Raw genomic sequence first — 22,931 nt, 5'->3', positions numbered from 1 at the left:
ATGTAATTATGTTTATGTGTTAGGGGTTTGAATATAAATTAGTGGGGGCTTAGGAAAAAATTTATTAGAAATTTTTGATAAATTAAATTAGTTAATAAAGGATTTTTTTTTTCAGTGGGGACTTAAGTCCCCACTGGTCCCAAGCTGGATCCGCCACTGCCCACTCGGGTACCAAGGGATGTTATCTGCATTGTTTCCCTTACTGCCGAGGAGTAACTGCTTCGTGCGATTCTCTAGTCTCCTTGTACTACTCCAACTACCCCATTCACCTGGTACTTGAGAGCTAGATAATGGTTGGACAGTACCGCTTTGCTCATCCTCGGAAATGGCCGACCTAGGATCATCTGGTAAAAACCATCTTCATCGACCACTACAAAGTCCAGTATCATAGTCTTTTCTGTCGGAGAGCTTCTAATCGTGATAGGTAGCTCGACCATGCCTAGAAGGACCAGCTTTCCTCCTCCAAATCCCTTCAAGGAGGTATTGGTGTGCTCCAACCTCATGTCTGCTATTCCCATCTCCTCCAGAGTTGACTTAAACAACACATCAACTGAGCTCCCTGTGTCAACCTGTATCCGGTCAAACTTCTTGCTAGCAACGGTGGCCTTGATGACTAAGGCATCCTCATGTAGGTATAGAATCACTTCTTCATCCTCATCTGTCCACATGATTGGCACTTGACTGACTCTTGCTCGTTTGGCTACTGGGGTGTTGAAGAATACATTTTTACTAGTCATGGCATATCTAGCATAGTTCTTCCTCGATCTGTTAGAATCTCCGGCCAACGTTGGACCCCCAGCAATCACTCTTATTATAGGTTGCTCGTGGCTCAAGTTCTTGTTACCTTGTTCCCCTTCACATGTCGAGACCACCATCGAAAAAGTCTCATCTATAAACTCGTCCAGGTATCGATTTCTCACCAAATCTTTAACCTGAGTCTTAAGGTCTCTGCATTCTGTTGTGGTATGGCCATGAGTACCGTAGAACTTGCAATAACGTCCCATATCCCTCTTGCTGGGTAGCTTTGTTATTAGGGCCGGGAAGTACAGTAATCCCCGGTCTTTTATGACCTCGTACACCTCGTCCAAGGGGATCTTCAAGGAAGTATACCGCCTATAGTCCTGGTTCTGGTCGATCATGTATACTGCCCTTTCTCAGTTTGTGCCATTCTGAGTTGGAGGTGGTGGCAGCGCTTCTGGTCTGCTCCATCTACTACCATGGGGGTGTGGGTGAAGATGACCATATGTCGCATCATGCCTTCTCCAAGGCTCCCTATCTGGTGAGCGAAGAGGTTGCGCCCTGCTGCACTGATACTTTGGTGGCCTCTGATGAGACTGGTAAGCGGTTACCCGATCTCTTGTATCACTACCTGAGGCATGGTGGTCCTTCCTCTTGATCGGCTCATTTCCTGGTACGGCTCTCTTCTCTTTCTTCTTTAATCCTTCAAGCTGGTCTGTCTTAATCCGTGCTGCATTTTCCTCCTCGATTTCTATGTCTCTCTTAGCCTGCTCGTAAGCAGCCGAATATGTCTGAATAACTAGGCTTCTCAAGTTGTACCACAGTCGTCCTATCTTCACTCATTCTTTCAATCCCCTTAATGCCTGAGGATGGTTGAAGGCTCCCAAGTCGAGGACAACACGGTGGAACCTTTTGATGAATTCCCGAAGGGTTTCCTCATTTCTCTGTTTCATGCTTGTCAACTCCATCATATCATCTTCCGGTGCCATTGCCCCACAGAACTGTTCTGCAAACTCCTGGCACATCTGTTCGAAAGTTTTAATACTTTCCCGAGGAAGTTTCCTACACCACTCGCGTGCTCGTCCCTCTAGAGATAGTGGGAACACTCTGCATCTTTGGGTTTGGGATAATCCTTGCACCCCGGTCATATAGTTGAAACGCTCTATGTGCACCAACGGATCGGTTCGCCCCGAATATCTGAGGTCTGGGAGGCGAAAATCCCTTGGAATGATTGCCCTCATGATCTCTGCCGAGAGCGGGGATTTTCTGTCTAGCATTATCCTCCAACCGGGTGCTCTACTCCTTCCTTGCATGTCATCAATTACCTGCGCTAGTTTGAGCACTTCCTCCTCCAGCTGCACTGCACGACCAGGATCACGTGCTACAACTTGATCCCGCTCTTGCTCTACATCATGTAAGTGTTGTCTCAGCTCTGTTTCCTCTGCATTTGCCACCCCGTCATCATCATCAAAAATCTGCCTTCCTGAGGATTGTTCTTCTTCTCTATGGATTTCTCCCCGTAGAGATAAGTTACCTCTCTCACCACCAAATCTCCCGGTGGTCTGACCTCTCCTCATACTATCGTGCCCTGGTGCCGCTCCGCTACCTCTCACCCTTTCCTCAGGGGTTCCCCTTCGTTCACTCCTCAGTTCATGCAGGATGGTTGTCAGGGTCTCCATCTGCTTTTCCATCCGTTCCATTCGATCATGCATGGCTTTTTCCTGTGCTTCAATGGTTATCTCCCTCAACGTGACGGATTCGTTATGTCTCATATCACCTCCTTGTGTATTACTTCCTCCTACATCCATTGTTTCTTCACTTGTTCTACTCCTCCTCATTTTGTCAACAGAAGTTTTTTTATCAGCTCCCTACAGACGGCGCCAAAATGTTGATGCGAGATTCTGGTTACCCTCTCGACCACGACCAGGATCTCTCCTCAACCAACTCTACCACGATCAGGATCTCTCCTCGTAAGGATTCTTCTCCAGAAGTTCCTGCGTACACAGAAACAGGTCAGAGCACGCCAGTTGTTTTTCTAGCGTAAACCCTCTGACGCTCAAGTTAGAAATGAAGGTTTTGTGTTCCTGGGAACGTTAGCCACAAATCTTATGGCTTATTTATGGTATCGAGTATTGAGTGCTCTCTTTATCTTAGTTTCAATATCAAAAATTCTAACCATTTTACCTTCGTTGGCTACCTTTTTATAGGCTTCTCCTGAATTCAGACCCTCCATCCATTCACGCCCGTTATCCTCCCACCTCTTGAAAGTGGATGCTCCATTTCTACAATCGTGGGTGGTTGCATAGCCTTCGTGCGTTGATTCTCGGGTTGGAGAGCACGTCTCGCCAACTGTCATTGACCGGGTCTCCTCAACTCAACCCTTAGCAGGAATGGCTTTATGCTTCTAGCAGGAGATTGGCCTCACAGATAACGTATTCGTGGACAAGCAGAATATTCTTGCTCTTTCTCCCCTGCTATGAGACTCTTACAAGATATACATGCTCGCGGGACCCTGCTACCAAAGGTCTGCTCATCACTGCTGGTCTTCGTCGAAGCACATCCCCCAAACAGTTAAAACAATCTTTGTAATCAAACATGCTAAAAAAAAAATCTAAATTACAAAAAAAAAGTGAATTAAGATATATTTAATTAATTAATTCTCCAAAGTTCTTCTTGATTTGAAAATTTTAAAAATAATGTGTAATATTTATAATTATCTTTTAAAAATGGGGTGGACTTACAAAAAAATGTGGGGTGAAGATATCATTACTGCTAAACATTTGGTCACTTATATTTATTAAATTGAAAAATGTAAAGCTAATCCAATATCATCTATTCATCTTCTCCTTGTCCCATGTTTCCCTCTTCTTGTTGACTTACTTCATGTTTTAGTTCATTTCTCAGAGTGTCAATAGTACTTATGGAAGAAACCTGTGATCGTGAGTTCAGGCGCTTTTCAATCGAGCAAGAAACAGTGAAAAAACTAGCAGAGAATGACAGCTATACAACCTTTCATCAATCAGGCAGGATTCGAGCCATTGCAGCCTCTTTAGAGACCAATCTTGATATAGGAATAAGTGGTCAAGAGATGGAACTTCGTCGTCGTCGTCAAGTGTTTGGCTCAAACGGCCTAACTTTATCATTAGAAAATAATTGTAAGCACCCAGCTTCATTGCACTTTAGAAGACTAATCTCTGATTCCATTAAGGACTCCACTGTTATCCTTCTTCTGTGCTGCGCAACACTTTCTCTTTTGCTAGGCATCAAGAGGAATGGTTTTGAACAAGGAATTCTTGATGGGGCAATGGTATTTGTTGTAATATCCAGTGTTGTATGCATCAGTTCGTTATTCAGGTTCATAAAGAACTGGATAAATGAACTGCTTGTTTCTAAAAGGACAAGCAGAAGAGCTGCAGTGAAGGTCATGAGAGATGGGAGAGTGCGACAGATAGCGGTATCTGAGGTTGTGGTTGGCGATGTTGTTTGTTTACAGACTGGCGATCAAGTTCCAGCTGATGGGCTATTTGTTCACGGCAAAAACCTCAAGCTTGACGATGGAGATGATAAGCTTCCTTGTATATTCACTGGTGCAAAGGTGGTTGGTGGAGAGTGTTCCATGCTCGTGACATCTGTTGGCGAGAACACGGAAACTAGCATGCTAATGAAATTGCTGTCCAAAGACGACCGTATAAATCGTCAAGATTACAAGGAATCAAAGCTGCAGATTTCGGTTGACAGGATGGGCTCTCGAATGGAAAAGATTTGGTTGAGCCTCTCTTTGCTTGTTATTGTGGTGCAAGTGCTAGGATGTTTCGCATGGGGCGATGATGATCATGATCCGGAACCTAAAGGTGGTGTAAGGAGCACGGTGAAAGAAATTATAGGTGAGGTGGTCACAAAATTTATCAGACGACAAGGTGCAACAAGCCATAATAGGTACGTTGAAATGCTTTCCATATTGGTGTTTGTTTCAAGGGATGGCTTATTGCCTATAGGGTTATTCATATGTTTAGCATATGCATCCAAGAAGTTGCCATGTTTTCGAGCCACAGCTCGAAATCTTCCTGTTTGTAGTTCACTGGGCTTGGTCACCGCTATCTGCACCGGCAAAACAAGTGATCTTTCCTTGGATCATGCAAACATGGCCGAGCTATGGATCGCTACTGATAATAGCTTCATAAAATCAACGTCTGCAGATGTTCTTGATGCATTGCGTGAAGCCATTGCAACCACGTCATATGATGAGGCTGCAGTTGATGATGATGATGCACTTCTTTTGTGGGCCAAGGAGTTTCTGGATGTTGATGGAGACAAAATGAAGCAAAATTGCACCGTTGAAGCTTTTAATATCAGTAAAAATCGAGCTGGTTTATTATTAAAATGGAATGGATCAGAATCAGATGGCGATAATTCTGTTCACATACACTGGAGAGGTTCTCCGGAGATAATACTCTCCATGTGCACGCATTATTTGGATAGACATGGAACTTTGCAAACCCTAGATGAGCATAAAAGAGATGCTTTCAATAATTTTATTAGAGATATTGAAGCTAATCATCATAGCCTCCGGTGCATCTCTTTTGCATGCAAACGAGTGGAACAACAAAACGAAGAAGAAATAATCGAACTCACTGAGTGTGGGTTAACTTGGTTAGGTCTTGTGCGCTTGAAGAGCGCTTATGCGTCTGAGGTGAAACAGGCCATTGAAGATTGCAGAGAATCAGCCGGAATTAAGATCAAGCTGATATTAGAAGACGACATTAACATAGCAAGGCTAATAGCAATCAATTCGGGGTTAATCCTCAAGCCTGGAGCAGAAGATCACTCAAACGGTTACGACGCTGCAGTGATTGAAGCATCTGTATTTCGAAGCAGTTCAGAAGAGACTCGGTCACTTATGGTCGATAACGTTAGGGTAATGGCCAATGCCTCTCCATTAGACAAGCTTCTAATGGTACAGTGCTTAAAACAGAAAGGGGAAGTAGTGGCGGTCACCGGAATGTCCACTAGGGATGCTCCATCACTGAAGGAAGCAGATGTTGGTGTTTCAATAGGTGAAAGAAGCGCACAATTTGCTAGAGACTGCTCGGACATTGTCATCCTGGACGAAAATTTTACGACAATTGCAGCCAATCTGAAGTGGGGTCGATGTGTTTGTAACAACATTCGAAAGTTCATCCAATTGCATCTTACTGTCAATGCAGCTGCATTTGCCGTAAACCTAGTTGCCGCAATTTTCTGTGGTGAAATTCCACTCGAACCATTTCAGCTCTTGTGGGTCAACCTAATTATGGATGTGCTGGGTGCCTTAGCTCTTGCTGCTCCAGTAAGCCTCCGGGTGCAGCTACCGGCACATGCGACAGCAGCAGCATCTGCTTCTCCCTTAGCAAACAAAACCGTGTGGAGAAACATCATTCTTCAAGTTTTGTACCAAGTCTTTGTTCTGTCGGCCACTCAATTGAAGGGAAACGAACTTCTCCAAGTTCAAGCAAATAAGACTGATTTAAAGGCCATTGTCTTTAACAGCTTTGTTCTCTGCCAGGTATTTGTTCTGATCAATGCTAGAGAGATTGAGGCACTAAATATATTCGAGGGCAAGGGATTGCATCAAAATCCTTGGTTTCTTGTAATTGTGGGGTTCATTTTCATTTTAGACATCGCAGTTATTGAGATGGTCACGGTCGTTACTCATGGGACAAGAATGGATCTAAAGGATTGGTGCGTCTGCATTGGCATAGCCGTCATGACTCTGCCCACTGGCCTGGTGGCCAAGTGTATTCCAATGCCATGATAATTTTCTATTTTCTGCACAAACTAAATTCTTGTACATAAATAATTATATATCACACGAGACAATCTTTCTTTCGTTAGTTTTTTCTTTTATTTTTATTTTTTATTTTTTGGATGAACCCCAATTTAATAAGGGATTTTCTTAATGAAAAAAGTGAAGTGGAAACACTAAATTAAGAATAACATTAAAGTCTTATCCCAAAGAGATAAATCATAGCAGTAAGAACAATCAGGAGAGAATATCTTAGATAAAAAGATAAATAAAATAAGAACATACATATCAAAAGAAAAAGATATTTTAAAAGCCAAAAACATCTTGAGACAAGAAATATTGAATTTCTATAGAAAATATTCCATCGAAAAAGCTCTTCAAATTGTTAATTAGGGCAATCAACAGCAGCTTTATTTTCCAAAAAATATGATAGCTAGTAACGCAAAAGTCATGGTGGTAAACATATCTTACAATTCACTCATCTATTCTTGAAACTCCAAAGAAATTCCAAAGAACAAGGGTTTGATTTTGGTAGACGGTTTCGTAAAAAAGTTAGATATATTGAAAAATTTTAGAATTAGATTGGAAACTTCAGGGAACATAATACAATGTGAAATGGGTGTACGTATACGTAATGTCATAGGTAGGTTGATTTTAGTCCGTTCCTTTGTCTGTTTCACAACTTTCACTGTTCCTCGGGGGCATGACTTTTTTGCTATCCCTTCTCTCTTGGCAATATTTATTATGACTTTAGTTCTAAGCAATTCGAATGCTGAAAATTTTTCTTCCGATCAATATTGATGAAACTCAATGAAAGGATTCTGAAAATGTACCGTTCAAGAAGAATTCGAATCCATACTCAGTTGAGCATAAATCAAAGTCCAAGATTTAAAAAAGAAAAAGAAAAAGGGAAAAGGTAAATAAATAAATCCTAATCATTAACTTAGTGTTCAATTAGTTCAAGAAGGCTCTCATCCAACAAATTTACACTTAACAAACCCCTCCAAAATGGTAAAAACATAACATGCAACTATTGAAGTTCTAGAAGAACCGCGTGGCTGATAAACTAATAGTTTTATAACTAAATCTATAGTTGACTTAATACAAAAACAATTGACTTAATTAAAAATAAAACTCAAAAGAGAGTACCAAGTTTAGTGAGTCAAGCAAGATTCAGTACACGTTTACTAAAAGAAAATACATTGAAGCCATGAAAAGCGGATCACCAACTTAATTAATTAAATTGCATACTCTTGAACAATCAGTTTGACATAATACAAATAGGCTTCTTCTTCTTCTTTTTCTTCTTCATGCATAGTGTAACACATAATTCCAGTCTTCCACATTCTCTAAACAATAGTGCTGGTTTTCCATTTTCGGCTTGTGAAGATGAAGGTAAAACTATAACATTAAGATAACAACCAATGTGCCTCCTTTTCCTTGTACAATTAAATAGCTTGTTGAATACGTAAATTTCATGCTTGTGTGTTGTAATGGTGCAGCAAAAGATAGTTATAAAGGTGCAAGTGAGATGCGACAAATGCCGGTCCAAGGCCATGGAAACAGCTGCTGATACAGACGGTTTGTAATATTCTCTCTTACTTAAAATCTCCAGCATTAACTAGATGCAGCCATGTTGTAACCAAACTCAAACATGAAAACATATGAACGCCATCAGTTAGCATTTTAAAGTACTGTTGTGGCGGTGGTGCAGGTGTAATCTCAGTTTCACTACAAGGAAAATACAAAGACACAGTTGTGGTGACTGGAGATGGAGTTGATTCAGCCAGCTTGGCCAAACGCTTGGGCAAGAAACTTGGCCATGCAAGCTTAGAAACCGTGGAAGAAATGAAGGAGAAACCAGGAGTTGATAATGATGAAACCAAAGGTTAAAAACCGTCAAGTCCAAGTCCGAGCCCGATTACACATTGTGCATCAAGCTGTCAACAAAGTCCGTGTGGATTATGTGCAGTGGTTTATGACCCTTCACCAAGAACTTGTATCCTCATGTGAAGAGGGACGGAAATAATCTTTAGCATTTTTTTTTTCATCTTCTTTCTCCTTCTCTAGCTTTTTCATTTTAATCCCAATTTCTGGTAAATTCAAAATGTCTTGTGCTACTTGCAACATTGTCTTTCTGTGTTTAATTAATTTCCATGCATCAGTGATTTGGTTGACTTGTTGTATCAAATGTGGATGAATAAATAGGACCTAATCGTGAAACATGTGCCGTATCAATGAAGCAGAAAGTTCAAGGCTTCTCAAACAAAGATAATTCGACCATGTGAAATAAAATAATGGAACTTTTGATGTGCTTGTTCACCCTGTTCTGCTTTTCTAAGGATTTTCATAATCTTCATACTCTCAACACGCTGTCATGAGCGCATTTTATATTTCCATTTTATCACAAAGAAGAAAGAGGAAGTGAGGCAGCCACGTGAGAGCGCGTGTGCATTCCACCCCAGTACGACCCGCACTAAATGATCCAGACTAGACATTATGAGTTAATTCATTACCTAAGAATACCTTACATAGTAATGCCTCATACAGTACCTATAACCAAGTTCAGCAAAGTGACAAGGAGAAATTACTTACTACAAGATGTCTGTTTGAATAAAAAGAAAGTCAATTGGTAATATGAAATCAATTATTTTTTAATACAAATAGTTTTCTTATCAATATATAGCATTATGGAAGACATATACAAAAGAATTAAATCCATCTCACATGCTACCTTTTAATTGACAAATGATGCAAACGGCAATCCCTTCAGCAACTCAAATAGCAATATGCAGATGAATTACTCAGTCCAAACTATCAAACACAGATACAAAATGGCCCAAAGGGATAAAGAATTTCATCTGCACACATTTCAAAAAGTGCAGAGATTCAAGACTCAAGAGGTACCAAGAAAACAATCACACAAGATCTGGGTCCCAAGTGAGTTGCTCGATGCTCATCCTTCTCATGGACCTAGCCATCAGGTCATCAGAAGCACGAATTCTAGTAAGCCTACTTTGCATACTCTGAAATGACGGAATGCCAATTGCTTCAGATATTCTCTCGTGCTGTAGTGGATCTTCAGAAAAATTTATAAGTGACTCTGCAGCATTATCCCTCAGCTCTTCTGACTCATCATGCAACAACTCTATCATAATTGGCACTGCCCCTGCATCAGCAAGTGCTACTCGGTCTGCCTCATTATAACTTAATTGGGCAATAGCTCCAGATACCTTTTCCCTAACCTCATCATTTTCACCTCTCAAAAGATTAACTAGGATCGGGATTGCACCCGAGTTTCTAATAACAGGTACTGAATGCTTGTAACCTGCAAGATCCCACAAAACATCAGCAGCAGCAGCATTTGCTTCATTGTCACCTTCTCTAAGAATCCTCACCAAGTGTTCAGCAATTGCATTTGCATTCGCTTCAGAAACAGCTAATATACAAAACACATCTTCAGAAATTTCTTTACCAGTAGAATCAGGTCCTTGAAGTAGCTCAGCATATAAAGGAATCGCCCCCGCTTCAGCAACTGGCGTAATATACTCAACATGAGCCGCTACCACGCCAAGAGTGTTACCAGCAACCAACTTTGTCGTCCAATCTCCAATATGAAACAACTCCACAAGACCCGGAATCACACCCAACTCAACAAGCAAACGTCTAGCACGCCCAGTAACCGCAAGTAACCCTATAGCCTGACAAGCTCTTTCTCTAGAAACCATACTACCAAAACTAACCGCCTCTACAAGATATCTTAAACCGCCTAAACAAATAAGAATCCTCCTAACCTCTCTCAACAATGCCAATGCACTCAAAATTTCTAACAAATACCTCCTAGTACCATCATTACATGAATTCAACAAATCAATAACAATCTCCAACCCGCCATTCCTAGCTACAATCACCCTATTTTCATTTCCAAATGTGACAAAAACCCTTAAACATTTTACTAAAATAGTTCTCAAACTATCATCAGATTGTGGAAACAACCTCAATACAGAATTTATAACACCAGATTGGCCTATCTCAGTAGCCAACGCGCCATCAGCTTGAGAAGCAATTTGTTTTAAGCAATAAGCAGCTGCTTGTTGGATGGAACGAGTCAAATTACCTGAAAAGTTATTTTCACCAAGAAGCCTCGCAAGGATTGGAATAGTGGCTGCTAATATATCTTGTGGGGCAAATTTAGAGACACGGGCAAGCTTCGTGATAGCCTTTACCTGCAAAGCTTCACTCCCAGAAACTACGGCTTGCTCAAAACGATTAAACGCCTCTTCCCAGTTTGTATCTGGGTTACCCATCGTTCGTCGAAGATACAAGATTCTCAATCCCAATTATGAAACTTAAAAATTCCACAACGAGAAGAGGAAAATATAGACAGTAATAAACGTAAAGGAAAGACTTTTAGAAAGAAAAATTTGATTTTTTGGATGACAAACAAGATTCGTAACGAAAAAGGAATTTGGTAAGTGATGCTCTTTGATGAGATGGGACGAAAGAATTTCCTTTGATTTAAGGTTTGAAGCAGAGCACCGAACCGCAGAGTAGTTACTCTATTTTTCTTATTTTATTTTACTCAAGTTATTTCTGGAAACTTTCGCTGAGCCCCTTTAAGTTTTTAGAATATTAGAAAGATGAAACAATAAAAAGTAATTCCTAAGGGCCATGGTAAACAAGAAAGAAAATGGTATGGTTACCTTTGTATTAGACAAGCATCAGTTTATTCCTAATCACCCCCCCCCCCAAAAAAAAAAAATACCATCAGTTTACATACAATACAACAAGAGAAATGATAGAGATTAACGTAAAAGAAATAAAAATAAAAGGAATGATAGAGAGTTCACTTTAATTTAGTAACTCTGCCTCAATCACTTACACAAGAGTAAATAAAAATTAAACTATTTATAAAGTTGACTCAAATTTTAAATTAATGACAAACTTACCCCATAAATTTACTTTGGGATTAGAGGGTTGAGATGAGGTTCATGGTGAGTTAGTTACATATTGTTGTTTGTACAATAATTGTACATTGCAACCACCAAAGTAATTTTTAATAAAAGAACCTTTATTTTATTTTAATAAAATAAAAGAAAAAATATACACTCCAATGTATTTTAATGCATTGAAATTTATATTTTTTAAAAATTTAAACTCTTATTTTAATAAAATAAAATAAAATAAAAAACTTGTTGCCGCCAAGTTGACGCCAATAGATTTCTCAATTTTGAGTTATCTTTTAGTTTCTAAATAAGAATCTTTTTAATTCGAAAAATTTAGTATTAATCACTTTATAAATGGTTCTTTTCTCTCATGTTCTGAACTTGCTTTAAAATTTGAAATGGCTCCAACAGGTAGAAACGTGGTCTATTTAAAGCAAGACTGCGATTATGGAAAGTGCTGCTACTATATCCAAACACTTTTTAACCGCCGGCCATATAAACAGTTACCAACTTTCTTCTTATTATTGCAGACACAAGATAGTAAAAAGGACTCACTCTTTATCAAAAGTAAACCCCATTCGAAACCCAGAAAAGCAGAAACAAAACTTGCTTCAAATATTAGACCAAAATTGAGTATTAATTAACAATGCCAAGCAAGTTGGACACACCTCCTCACTAAACAAACAAATGCCTAAAACGTTCTCCAAGTATGACAGATAAAAAAATTGCTGACAATAATTTAAGCTATCACATAAAATTGTAATCTGTTGGGTTTCCAAATGAAAACTGCTTTCAAAACAATGTATCACTAAAAAGTACATCTCCCCTAGTTATTGAAGCTCATAGTAAACCAGCATAATGTTCTCTGAAAATCTGTCTGGTGATCAATATCATTAACTCAACCATCCACATTTTGTAGGGAATGAGTATCTGAAATCAAATTTTTATTTATGCCGTTGAACATAACATCTGATCACTCGTCGATGAAGAGCACAGAACAATCTACTGATAATCCTCCGCGGCATTTAAGCAAGATCTGTGGGAATTCTTTTACAACATAAATGTTGCCAAATAATTTTTCAAATTTAGCAGGATAAAGCAAACGAAGCACTTCATAGCCTCATTTTTCACCTACATGATGACCAAAAAAGAAAACTTAAAACTTGAGACTAAGTGAATAATGCCATCAAAATGAATCTCCAAAAACACATTCATTCTAGTACAAGATATACTAATATTTGCATGCTTGGTCACTTCAAAGCCTTAAGTTGATTGAATTAAAAAAAAATTGATATTCCACGTAAACTTTAACTTTATCAAAAGTAATCATTGTATACGGCTATTGTAGAACCAATACCTTAAACAATACAAGTGAAAAGCCTCAACTTCACATAAGAACTTGTCTGTAACAACTATACTAGCCTGTATATCTAACTCATCCAATAGAAAAATATCACATAGCATGTACCAAAGGGCAACAACTTTTAAAGCATCAGCCAATTCGGCTAAATTAATAAACCAAAATTAGAAGTTTTTACCTGTATATTATGGGTTTTGCAGTACTTGGCGATGAATCTGCATAATCCAATCTGCATAACCATTGGAGCCCCCGATCTGGTCCTCAACAAGGTTTGCAAGAAGAAGGAAACCTTCTCTGGGCTGTTCACCTTGTCTTACAAGTTGACACAGCTGATAATAGGAAGGATCTTGCTCTCTAAGCTTCTTCAGGATCCCCAATAGCTTCCTTGACATTTCATTATCTTGCTCTCTAAGCATAACCTGATTCTCATTAACAAAGAAACAATACCAGGTGAGTTCATTACAGCCACATCGTGTAGCATCTAGGAGAAACTGGAAAAAGTGAGTATTCTCAAGATAAACATTCAAAAAACATTGAGCCCTCAAAAGGTAATACAAAGAAAACAAAAAACCATCACAATAAATGAATTAGAAACAAGTACAGTTCCACTTTTCTCTGACTTTGATATCATCATATCTTATTTTTAAAAATAACCATAACCAACATTAAAAAAAAAAAAAAAACCCCCAATTTTCAGTTATTTTTCACATTGACACTCAAAGTCAAGTTTTTTTCAATAATAAGACCCTCCTCCACAACAGACCATCTGTGATGAAGACCAACATCAATGTTGGTATCCTTTCCAAACAGAAGATAATTCTAGCAAATGAAATTTGAACATGTAATAGTCAGAAATTCTTGGAAACAATCTGTGGACACCAAAGACATAACATACCTTTGATAACTCAGCTGCAAACTCTGAGCCAAGCAAATTCATAGCTATATCAGGAGAGAGCATTCTACCGAACCACAAAACAAAACGGAAACCGTCATCAAATATATAAAGTCCTCTAGAATCTAAGCTTTCTGCTACTAGTGGTAATCTCTTCATGATGTTTTTATACTCATCAAGTTGAGCAGATGGCTGCATGTATCAAATGCAGACAAACAATTAAAGCTTTGAACAATGTTCATGACTACTATAAAATCTTCAAATGTGCAAACTGCAAAGAATTTTTACCTTCAAGAGATGTTCATCAACTCGAATCAAGCAGGGGTATAAAAGCTTCAATAACTTCTTAACAGGCAATGCCATCATCGTGTAACCTGCTGCACAGCGTTCATCCAGTGTAACATCAGCATACCCTCCTCGGATGGGTGTTGATTTACAAATAGCTAAACAATACAATGGCAAAAACTTCAGAGATTCTGGATATATCATCCTGGACCCCAAGCGATGCTGCACAGCATAAAGATTTCGGTATTCCTTCAGAGCTTTGACGAGCCTTAGCTGCACAGCATTTCGTGCATCTTCCAGCTTATGTGACAAGGTTTTCTCAATTGCTGTAAATTATTTCATTTTATCAACAGAAAAAAAAATCAAGAACTAATCACAAAATAAAATTGATTAAACAAGAAATTCCAGCATAAAGGTGTAGATCACATACCTAACCTACTAAACACTGAAACAATAGCACCAGTGTCAGCTTGCTGGTACATGTCACTAAGGTTTGAAACAACTGGAGCCGCTAAGGTATGTACCCGGATACGCCTCTCTCCACAAGATGCAGTGTATCTTTTTATTGTTAAAGAACACAAGGACTTGCACAATTTTATCACCAAAAATATTATTACCTTACGAATATTGATAGACAAGATAAATATATTGAGCAAAACTGACATCACTGACTAGATGAAGTGAAGGCAGGAGAATGAGAGGGATGGCCACAGGAAAGAATAAATGTCTTAAAGAATATAGAAGAAAAAAACAAGAGAACCGATGCCTAACAAAAAATAGATAAATCAATATGCCAAATAGCAAGAGCATGAAATAATAAAATCGTAGTCTCCTGACTGTTCAAACAAAAGGAGAATTGAGTTTTTATTCACCTTAGCAGAACTAGCCCTGGTATAAGAGTTTCAGGAATGGATTGTATAAAACAGAATATAACCATAAAGGAGAAACCAGCAATGATTTGTGCAGAAGAATCTCAACAGTTGGACACTAATTTCTCACTTCCCTCAAAAACTACAGTTATGCAAACAAATGACACGGAAATTAACCAGCAGATTTTTGTGTGTGGAACATAATATGCTTTTCAGGCTTTAAAAAGTATGCAATGAAAAGATATTAAACAAGCAAACTCATAATTGTCAGTAATGTCTTGTAAAGGATACAGCAAAGCAACTTGGAAATATACAGTCTGAGTTGTCAGCAATGTCTCTTCCAGAGATAACTGCATTGCAAATGCTTTGTCACAATCTACAGCTGGGAGTGCCAACAAATCGGTGGATCTTAGCATAAAGTTGCCATGATAATTCGTAAAGCGAACCCCTAGAAGCACAACAAAAAGAATCAGCTTTGCCTAGTAACCAGAAATCATCATGTATACATGCATCTTCAATTAAATAGTACAGGCTATCTTTGAGCAAAACTGTGCACACCTTTTCCACATCTTATACGCATGACCGCTTCCCAAGCAGTTTCTCTTGTAAGATCTCGTGATAACTCATGCCTCAGCCTCTCTCCATGAGTGGTGGACTGGAAGCTTGGATAATAATAAACCTGACCTCCAGTATATTTTGCTAAAGTACCTGTATAAAAATGAGATTACTGAAACATGTCAAATTCTCAAAATCTCTTGTTTTTTAATAGGTCACACTTTTCTGCATCCAAATGAAATAGGAAGTTGAAAGAGGTTTTAGAAAGCATTGCTAAAGGGATTTCTTTTCCAGAAAGCAAATGACAACATAATCCAATGATAAGAATTTTGCATTTTCATCTAACTTCTAATCTACAAAATCAATCATTCGCGTCAGAAGACATTCATGTTTGTATGCTTTTCACTAAAATTGGTTTAAAGGAAATTAGTCAAGAGAAAACAGAAAATAATCTGCATTACAAAAATCTCACAAACATTTAGACAATTGGATTAAAATCGACACTCAAAGGCTCAAGATAAAAGAAATACATATACATATGCAAAGCAGATCTCTTTAGCAGGATCCAAAAACCATTATGCCCCATTATTCTGGTAGTAGATATAGATACCACATGGAAAATCCTTAATAGGGACTAATCAGAATTATCTCCAAAAGTTTTTGAAACATCACAAGAGAAAAGCTAAAATAATACCGGCCCATCATGAACAAATTTTGTTTTGGAAGGCAGGGAATAGGGAAAAAAGTGTCCTAGTATTGGTCGGAAAATATTTACAAATTGCTGACAAGTTGCGAATAGAAGCCAAAAGAAACTTATTAATATCTGCCCAAACTAAGTATGTAGGCAGAAAACGATTAAATGTGCAGCTATATATGGTCACCCAACAGATTCCCCCAAGCATAAGGACAGAAACCGCAACGAATTATACGGATGCACAGAAAAACAGTTAAACAACAGATACAATTTTCTGCTTCCCAGTCGTGAAGGATAAAAATGAACGGCACATCACTGGAATCCATAGTTATCATGCCTACAGAGAAGCACAAACTTTCACTTTGACCATAGATGTGAAAGAAGTCTCCACTATAAACTCGTCAAGGTTCTTCTTTTTATCTCATTCCATACAATCAATTGAAAAAATAGGCCATCATAGCACAATTCGGTGCTTCGAAACAGAAGTACAAGATGGAGAAACACACAGCACAACAAAGACAAACATCAAGAATTACCAAGATAAAAACTAAAAAACTAACATCATATTTTATACTTGAAGCCATATTACTTGGAACAACAGCCACATACCTAGGGAGGCTATATCAGTGTATTTATCACTGAATGCATACACATTCACAGCTATCTGGAACTTGGTCAAATCAGCAGCCATTTGCTTATAGAATGGATCTTCAGGTATTCTTAATGAATGTTCTTTGTCAGTTCCATATACACGAAGATCATCACCCCGTAACTTTAAACAACCGACACCAAGAGAAGGCAGTGAGTTCTGGAAAATAAGTAGCTTTCCTCCTAGTCGACTCTGCGGGGGGCAAAGAGAGAAATAATACAAAGGAAATGGATAACCAAGTCACCCAACAAGATTAAAATGACAAAAGAAATGGATCAACTACCACATTTTGGTGGAAAGGAAATTACTGGTAAAATCTTAGAGGAAAACCAAAACAAACTACTTCATCAATTGTAAAAATTCAAAGAGACAAGATAGGGAGAAATATACAAACCATGACCATGAATGCTGCTTTAAGAGCTGGACCAAAAGCGGATTCTACATTCATATTGTCTTGAAACATGGAGGGTAAGCTATCTAATAAAGTGTCCACCACACTTCTAGATTCAGACAAGTTGACAAGGAGATCATCTGGCAATGGAACAAATATATCATCTAGATCAGAAATGACCATCATTTGAGGTTGTGTCAAAGACGACTGCAAAGGAAAAATCACAAGTAATTTTAGCATGTAATTAGGAGAAAGATTGAAGTATTACCCAAAAAAGGATAATAAAAAAAATTCATTGTAACAAGTTGCTTGCCTTCATATTATAAAAATGTATTGTGCTGTCAAAAGTTATAAACCCAATCTGAGTTCTGGGGAAGCCAGGCAGCTCATCCAAACATGACTTGATAGTTTGAGCAACAACCTGATAACAGTTCCAAGAGTCAACGTCAATTCATGTTCAATCGACTATTACAAAAGTCCAATAAATTTCACTCAAAAAAATGAAGAACTCAATTAGACCACCACTTTATCACCACAACACCCCCCCCACACAAAAAAAAAAATCCCCACTCCTCCTACCAGAAACACCACCACCACAAGGCAGTAATGGACCCAAAAGTTGACCAAAACCTCACCCACCTACTTACCACCTCAGACAAGGCACAGAGACATACTTGCAAGTCTTACATTTTCAGTGAAGGAAGTGGTCAAAGCAACCCAATTGACGCAATCTTATCCATTGTACCATTGTACACCTTGCAGAGGGCGCAACTATAAAATAATCTTTGGTCAAAGCCAAGGAATCTATTAGATATTATGCAAATGGATGAGCACTTTAAGAACCTAATTTCTAAGTCGATCTATGGCTGTCATATTTGAATGCATAAAACTGATGGAGAAATAACCTGTGCTAATGTCATACAAACATTGCAAGATAAGATTCACGACAACCATATATCAGAAAAAAAGAACCCAAAATCTTATGGTAATATTTGGGCATCCGAAGCTCCAAGTCCTTACCTCAAGCATTCCACTTCTAATTGCAGAAATGGATACATCAATGAGAAAAAAGTATAAGGGCGGCATTGGAGGCCGCACCATATACTCCGTTGGAGCAACAAACTCCACACTACCCTTTGTAAGCTCAGGTCGCTGATCTATATCAATTCTTCTGCCAGTGGCATCCAAATGAGCAAAGTAGTCACCAGGAACTGAACACAAAAATATGAAGTCAATTAGCATCTACCTGGACCAAAAAAGATATGGTAAAAAAATATACCAAAGAACAATCATTTTCTGCCAAATTGAGTAAACTTGCAACTGAAAACAATTAATAAAGATAAAAGCCGCAAGTCAACTGTGTTCCATTATAAAGATAAAGCATACAACAAAAAGGTAACCAGCAAAGACAGTAAAATCATGTTCTACAAAGGAGAGTGACTATCAAACATCAAATAAAATGCATCACACTATGACATAGCAAAAGAGAATCTCAATTAGTTGCTACAAATTGGGTTGCATCCTCTACAGAGCAAATGAAAAGATTACAAAATAGGTTTCACAAACAAATCCAAGTCAATAACAAAACTCTATCCCATAATTCATCATTAGGAGCTTACTCATCTTACAATATTCAACCAAAAATATTAGATAGAATCATCAATTATATTTAACTAGAAAGCATTGAGTATATGAAGGCCATACACATCAAAGAAAGTTTTGTAATCAAACTAAAAATCAAAATAGTGGCTAACAGAATTAACAAAGCCACTTTTTTCATTTCAGATCAGATCTTTGATTCTATAAAATTTTGAGGCTTACCATCATTAAGCAAAGCACAGATGTTGCAGCGCCACTTTCGCCCAGCATCTGTAAACGTCACATATGGGTTCACATATGTGCGACATCTTCTGCAGCGAATAATCCCAGTTGAAGCAAAATTAACTATTGGAACTTCCTCCTGAAGAGAAGAAGAGTCACAATTAATGAAACATGAATAAATTCTGTAATAAATGTTTAGCTACTACCAATTCAACTAGTTCAATTGAAGAGACACTAACCCCCCCAGGAGGTTCAGCAAGAGGACAAACAACTGCTCCAAGAGGCAAATGCCACCTTGAAACCAAAGACTGAGAGTTTGGTATTGCTGAAGTAGTAAGACGTAGATATCTGGAATGGCAATTCAAGGGGTATGTCTCAGCTAAAGAATTTGGTTCCACATCACCATCCAATGGCCTTGGCAGTGATTTCAAATCAATCCCAGGCTCAATTGATCCGGGAATAGACCCAAAAGAGAGAGAACTGAAATCTTCTGCCAAACCTTGGATGACACCAACAGGAGGCCCTGAATGTTGCGACTGAACACCTGGTGGAACATAACCTCCCTGATGAGCAGGAAAAGAGGAAGCTGATGTTGGTGGGGGAGGTACATAGCTTCTTGGATGAGAAGGAAAAGAAGACGGCATAGTTGGCCCTTGGGAAACCGCATTTGGCTGAGTAGTCACATATCCAGGCAAAGGTTGCTGTGGAGTGGGTCTTGCAAAAGGATAAGATGAATCTGGGGGAGAATTAGGCCTGGAAGCTGAGAATGAGGAATCTGACAAAGGTTGAGGAACATTCACGCCGGATGGTGCAAAATTGGCTCTTTGGACTGGAGATCCCATCGGCACTGGAGGTGGCTGCGCACGAAGTGGAACTGGAGGGTTTGGAACTTGACCTATAGGATGGGAAACTGGTGGCAGTCCCACAGGTGGACCACGTACTGGAGGAGCTTGGGCCACTGGGGGAAATTGCGGTGTTGGAAATCGTTGAAAAGGTCCACTAGTAGGTGGGACATACGTAATAGGTGAAGAAGAGACAGATGGATCATTAAACCTTGTTTGTGGTGTAGAAGGTCTAAAACCAGAGCTATCTGACCCAACCCCAGCTGCAGCTGACATAAAAGGTGCAGCAGTCTGCGGAGAAGCTGGTGGAGCAGGTCTAAAACTAGAGGCTTCAGATCCAACCACAGGACCAGCTGATGAGAATGGTGTCACAGTTGGAGGAGCAGAGGCAAAAGGCGAAGCAGAAGGTCTAGCAGGAAAACTTGAACGACCCGGATTTTCTGTCCCCATCGTTGATTGAAATAACTTGACCTAATTGCCACGAAATTAAGCTTCCATGATCTAAACCTGCCAAAATAAGCAATACAACAATTGCATCCACGCTAAAATAATAGTATTAAAACATAACACAAAGAAAATGGAATAATGAGGGAGTACAAGTAAATCTGATCCCTAATCAGATACTAAATACTGCATACGACTCATGCATCACAGTTATTAACCAAGAAAGTAAAAGATGAAAAGCTTGAACAATATATTTATTAAATAGTCAACAGAAAAAGGGATAAGCATAGCTGCACATTAACAATGAAACTTGTGCCATAATGACAACTTTACAAAGAAAACATCCAGCAAAAGCTTGTGGCAAAAGTCCTAATATCCAACCCTAGAAACAGAGGATATTATATGTTCAGAAACAATGAGAGGGTAATGTTTCAAGAATTCGATAGCAGCTAAACTACACCAACTGATTCGAAACCAGCACCTCAATGCAAACTTATTTGAATGAACGTAACATAAAACCTACTTGCCCAGTGCCTAATCATCGGCACCCAGTTGCCTAAATTCTCTCAAATACACAGTTCACTCAACACAAACCAACGGATCCCAGTCACCAGTTCCTCTCACCAACACAAATTCAATCACAATAGTAATGACAAGAAATACCCAGATGCCAGCTTCTCTTAGTAACACAATCTCACATAAATTTATAGATACCCCACAGTCGATTAAATTCAACAAAGCAAATTTAACATTAAAAAAGACAAATTAATAACAAACAATCACAAAAATCACCATACACATCGATCAAACAAGCTGAAGCATAGAAGAAGCGCTAAATATTTCAACATTTACCTGATCAAAAATTATTTCACGCAACGAAAATTAGACAGAGGACCCAGATGAAGAATGGGCGAAAAATCTCCAAATTAAGCGTTGATTAAGAGAGAAGGCTGGTGATTGGATCGAAGGAGTACTGTTATTGCAAGGATTCCTAGTCTTTGTTTGAGAACTTTAGATCCAAAACAAGGACACAGAAACAAAGTAGAAGATGAATTTAGAAAAATTAAAAAATTAAATTAAATAATAAGCGACAAACAATGATGAAGGCATGAAGCACGGTTCGGATTCGTACTGGATCCGGCCCATTTAGTTTTTGTAACCCTTTTTTTAATTATTTTTATTATTTCTTCTTTCTACTAGCTTCAATTGATATCGGTTACCATTGTACAATAATATAATTTTGTCACATACTTTTTTTAATGTTAATATTTTTGTCAAAAACCAAATACCACAATGTGTTGGGAAAGTGTTACTGAAAAATAATATTTCTTGTATGGAGAGTGTTATTATTATTATTGCCTTAAAAGAGTTTGCCTGAATTGTGTCAAATCATTTTTACACAATTGAAGTTTAAATAGGAGGTAAATATTAATCCCTATGCTTAGGGGAAAAAAGCATATAATTTCTCTCGTGATTGCATAGAAGTATTATGATTGTGGATAATTGTAGAACAAAATAGTTTGTAGAACGAGCTTGAATCTATAATAATATTCTTAAAACATTTTGGTTGTAGAAAGTGGGTTAGATTATTCTAGATTAAATTCTTTAGGCAAATCTTAAATCATTGATTTTAAAAAATCTAATTGTGGATGAATAATCACCATGAACCACTATTTTGACTTTTAATATTTATCGTTGAATTGCTTAAAGTCAATGGTTTAAAATTTATGTTAAAATTTTAAGTAAAAGATTTGAGTTAAAATAGTCTCTCCCATAAAGAATAATATTAATTGTGATAATATTCAATGTATTAATTTTGAGTTAAGGTGGGAGCAATTTGACGATTTATAAACTTATAAGAAATATTTTTCATATATTTAGAAATCAGCATTTGGGAATCCATAAATTTATTATTATTATTATTATTTTAAAGCTAAATCCAACTTTTCATTTGATTTAAGCTGCTAAACGTTATTTTAAAAAACCATAACCTCCTAAACTTCAACCCCCCTCGAAAAAATTATAAATGTTAATAACTGATAAGGTGGGCCTGAATAAGAACTCAAGCCCGATGGGAATCATCAAGATAAGCTGAACTTTTAATGCCCCTTAAATTTCCTTATAAAATCCCTCTTCCAAATCAGAGAAAGCCCCTTGATTGTTATTACATTTTTAACCTTGATTATAAATAGAATAGTGCTTTTGACCTCCTTCTAAAATACTTGTGAAACCCCAGATTTTGTGATCATACTTGTGTGTGTGTGTGTACGCGCGTGCGCGTGCGTGTGCGTGTGTGTGCGCACACGTTTGCGTGTGCGTGTGCGCGCATGTATGTGTGGGGGGGTTTGATACATGATTCATTGCTCCCCCTCAACATTCTACTTCCTTACAGATGGCATTTTTGGAATTAGATGGGTGTTATTAGAATTATCTTAATATTTTAAAATGAGGCATTTTTGGAAGAATAAATTTGAGTGGGGTTGAAAGCTACCTCCATAAAGAATAGAGTTGCTGTAAATATTTTATCGGGCCTAGCCCAAAAAGATTTTTCGCCCATTGGACACTCAAACGATTGATAAAAGTTAAAATTGTCGATAAAATGAGTTTATCTAAACGAAATGAATTTAGTATTTAAAAAAAAAAACAAGAATATATATATTCTA

The 22,931-nt window shown here is 38.1% G+C and overlaps 4 protein-coding genes across 6 annotated transcripts; 1 reads left to right on the top strand and 3 right to left on the bottom strand.

Moving 5' to 3' along the window:
* Positions 1-233: 233 nt before the first annotated feature.
* Positions 234-1,139, bottom strand: LOC112095761. Its single transcript, XM_024177891.1, has one exon. The coding sequence runs from the start codon at positions 1,137-1,139 to the stop codon at positions 234-236; it is 906 nt and encodes a 301-aa protein (XP_024033659.1).
* Positions 1,140-3,658: 2,519 nt separating this feature from the next.
* Positions 3,659-6,529, top strand: LOC18054877 (calcium-transporting ATPase 12, plasma membrane-type). Its single transcript, XM_006452480.1, has one exon. The coding sequence runs from the start codon at positions 3,659-3,661 to the stop codon at positions 6,527-6,529; it is 2,871 nt and encodes a 956-aa protein (XP_006452543.1).
* A 2,731-nt stretch (positions 6,530-9,260) lies between these two features.
* LOC18054875 (vacuolar protein 8) lies at positions 9,261-11,053 on the bottom strand. Its single transcript, XM_006452478.2, has one exon. It carries the CDS (start codon positions 10,825-10,827, stop codon positions 9,439-9,441), a length of 1,389 nt encoding a protein of 462 aa, XP_006452541.1. The 5' UTR covers positions 10,828-11,053; the 3' UTR covers positions 9,261-9,438.
* Positions 11,054-12,195: 1,142 nt separating this feature from the next.
* On the bottom strand, positions 12,196-21,345 carry LOC18054874 (protein transport protein Sec24-like At3g07100). Of its 3 annotated transcripts, none has more exons than XM_024192442.1 (14): positions 21,121-21,345; positions 19,222-20,366; positions 18,983-19,121; positions 18,182-18,372; positions 17,475-17,582; positions 17,165-17,368; positions 16,731-16,962; positions 15,431-15,580; positions 15,164-15,320; positions 14,434-14,561; positions 14,007-14,329; positions 13,722-13,910; positions 13,005-13,245; positions 12,196-12,482 (listed from the first exon to the last, which is right to left on the bottom strand). In XM_024192442.1, exons 2-13 carry the CDS (start codon positions 20,272-20,274, stop codon positions 13,012-13,014), a joined length of 3,108 nt encoding a protein of 1,035 aa, XP_024048210.1. In that variant the 5' UTR covers positions 20,275-20,366; positions 21,121-21,345; the 3' UTR covers positions 12,196-12,482; positions 13,005-13,011. The 3 variants fall into 3 exon arrangements, with proteins under 3 accessions (XP_024048210.1, XP_006452538.1, XP_006452540.1); XM_006452475.2 differs by having other exon boundaries at positions 12,196-12,597; positions 21,121-21,344; XM_006452477.2 differs by having other exon boundaries at positions 12,196-12,597; positions 19,222-20,331; positions 21,121-21,344.
* Between the last annotated feature and the right edge of the window lie 1,586 nt (positions 21,346-22,931).

This window comes from Citrus clementina, unplaced genomic scaffold, assembly GCF_000493195.1.
Source record: "Citrus clementina cultivar Clemenules unplaced genomic scaffold, Citrus_clementina_v1.0 scaffold_1, whole genome shotgun sequence".
Classification (NCBI taxonomy): Eukaryota; Viridiplantae; Streptophyta; class Magnoliopsida; order Sapindales; family Rutaceae; genus Citrus; species Citrus x clementina.
The sequence above is the reverse complement of the archived record's forward strand: the minus strand, read 5'-3'. Positions and strand labels throughout refer to the sequence as shown.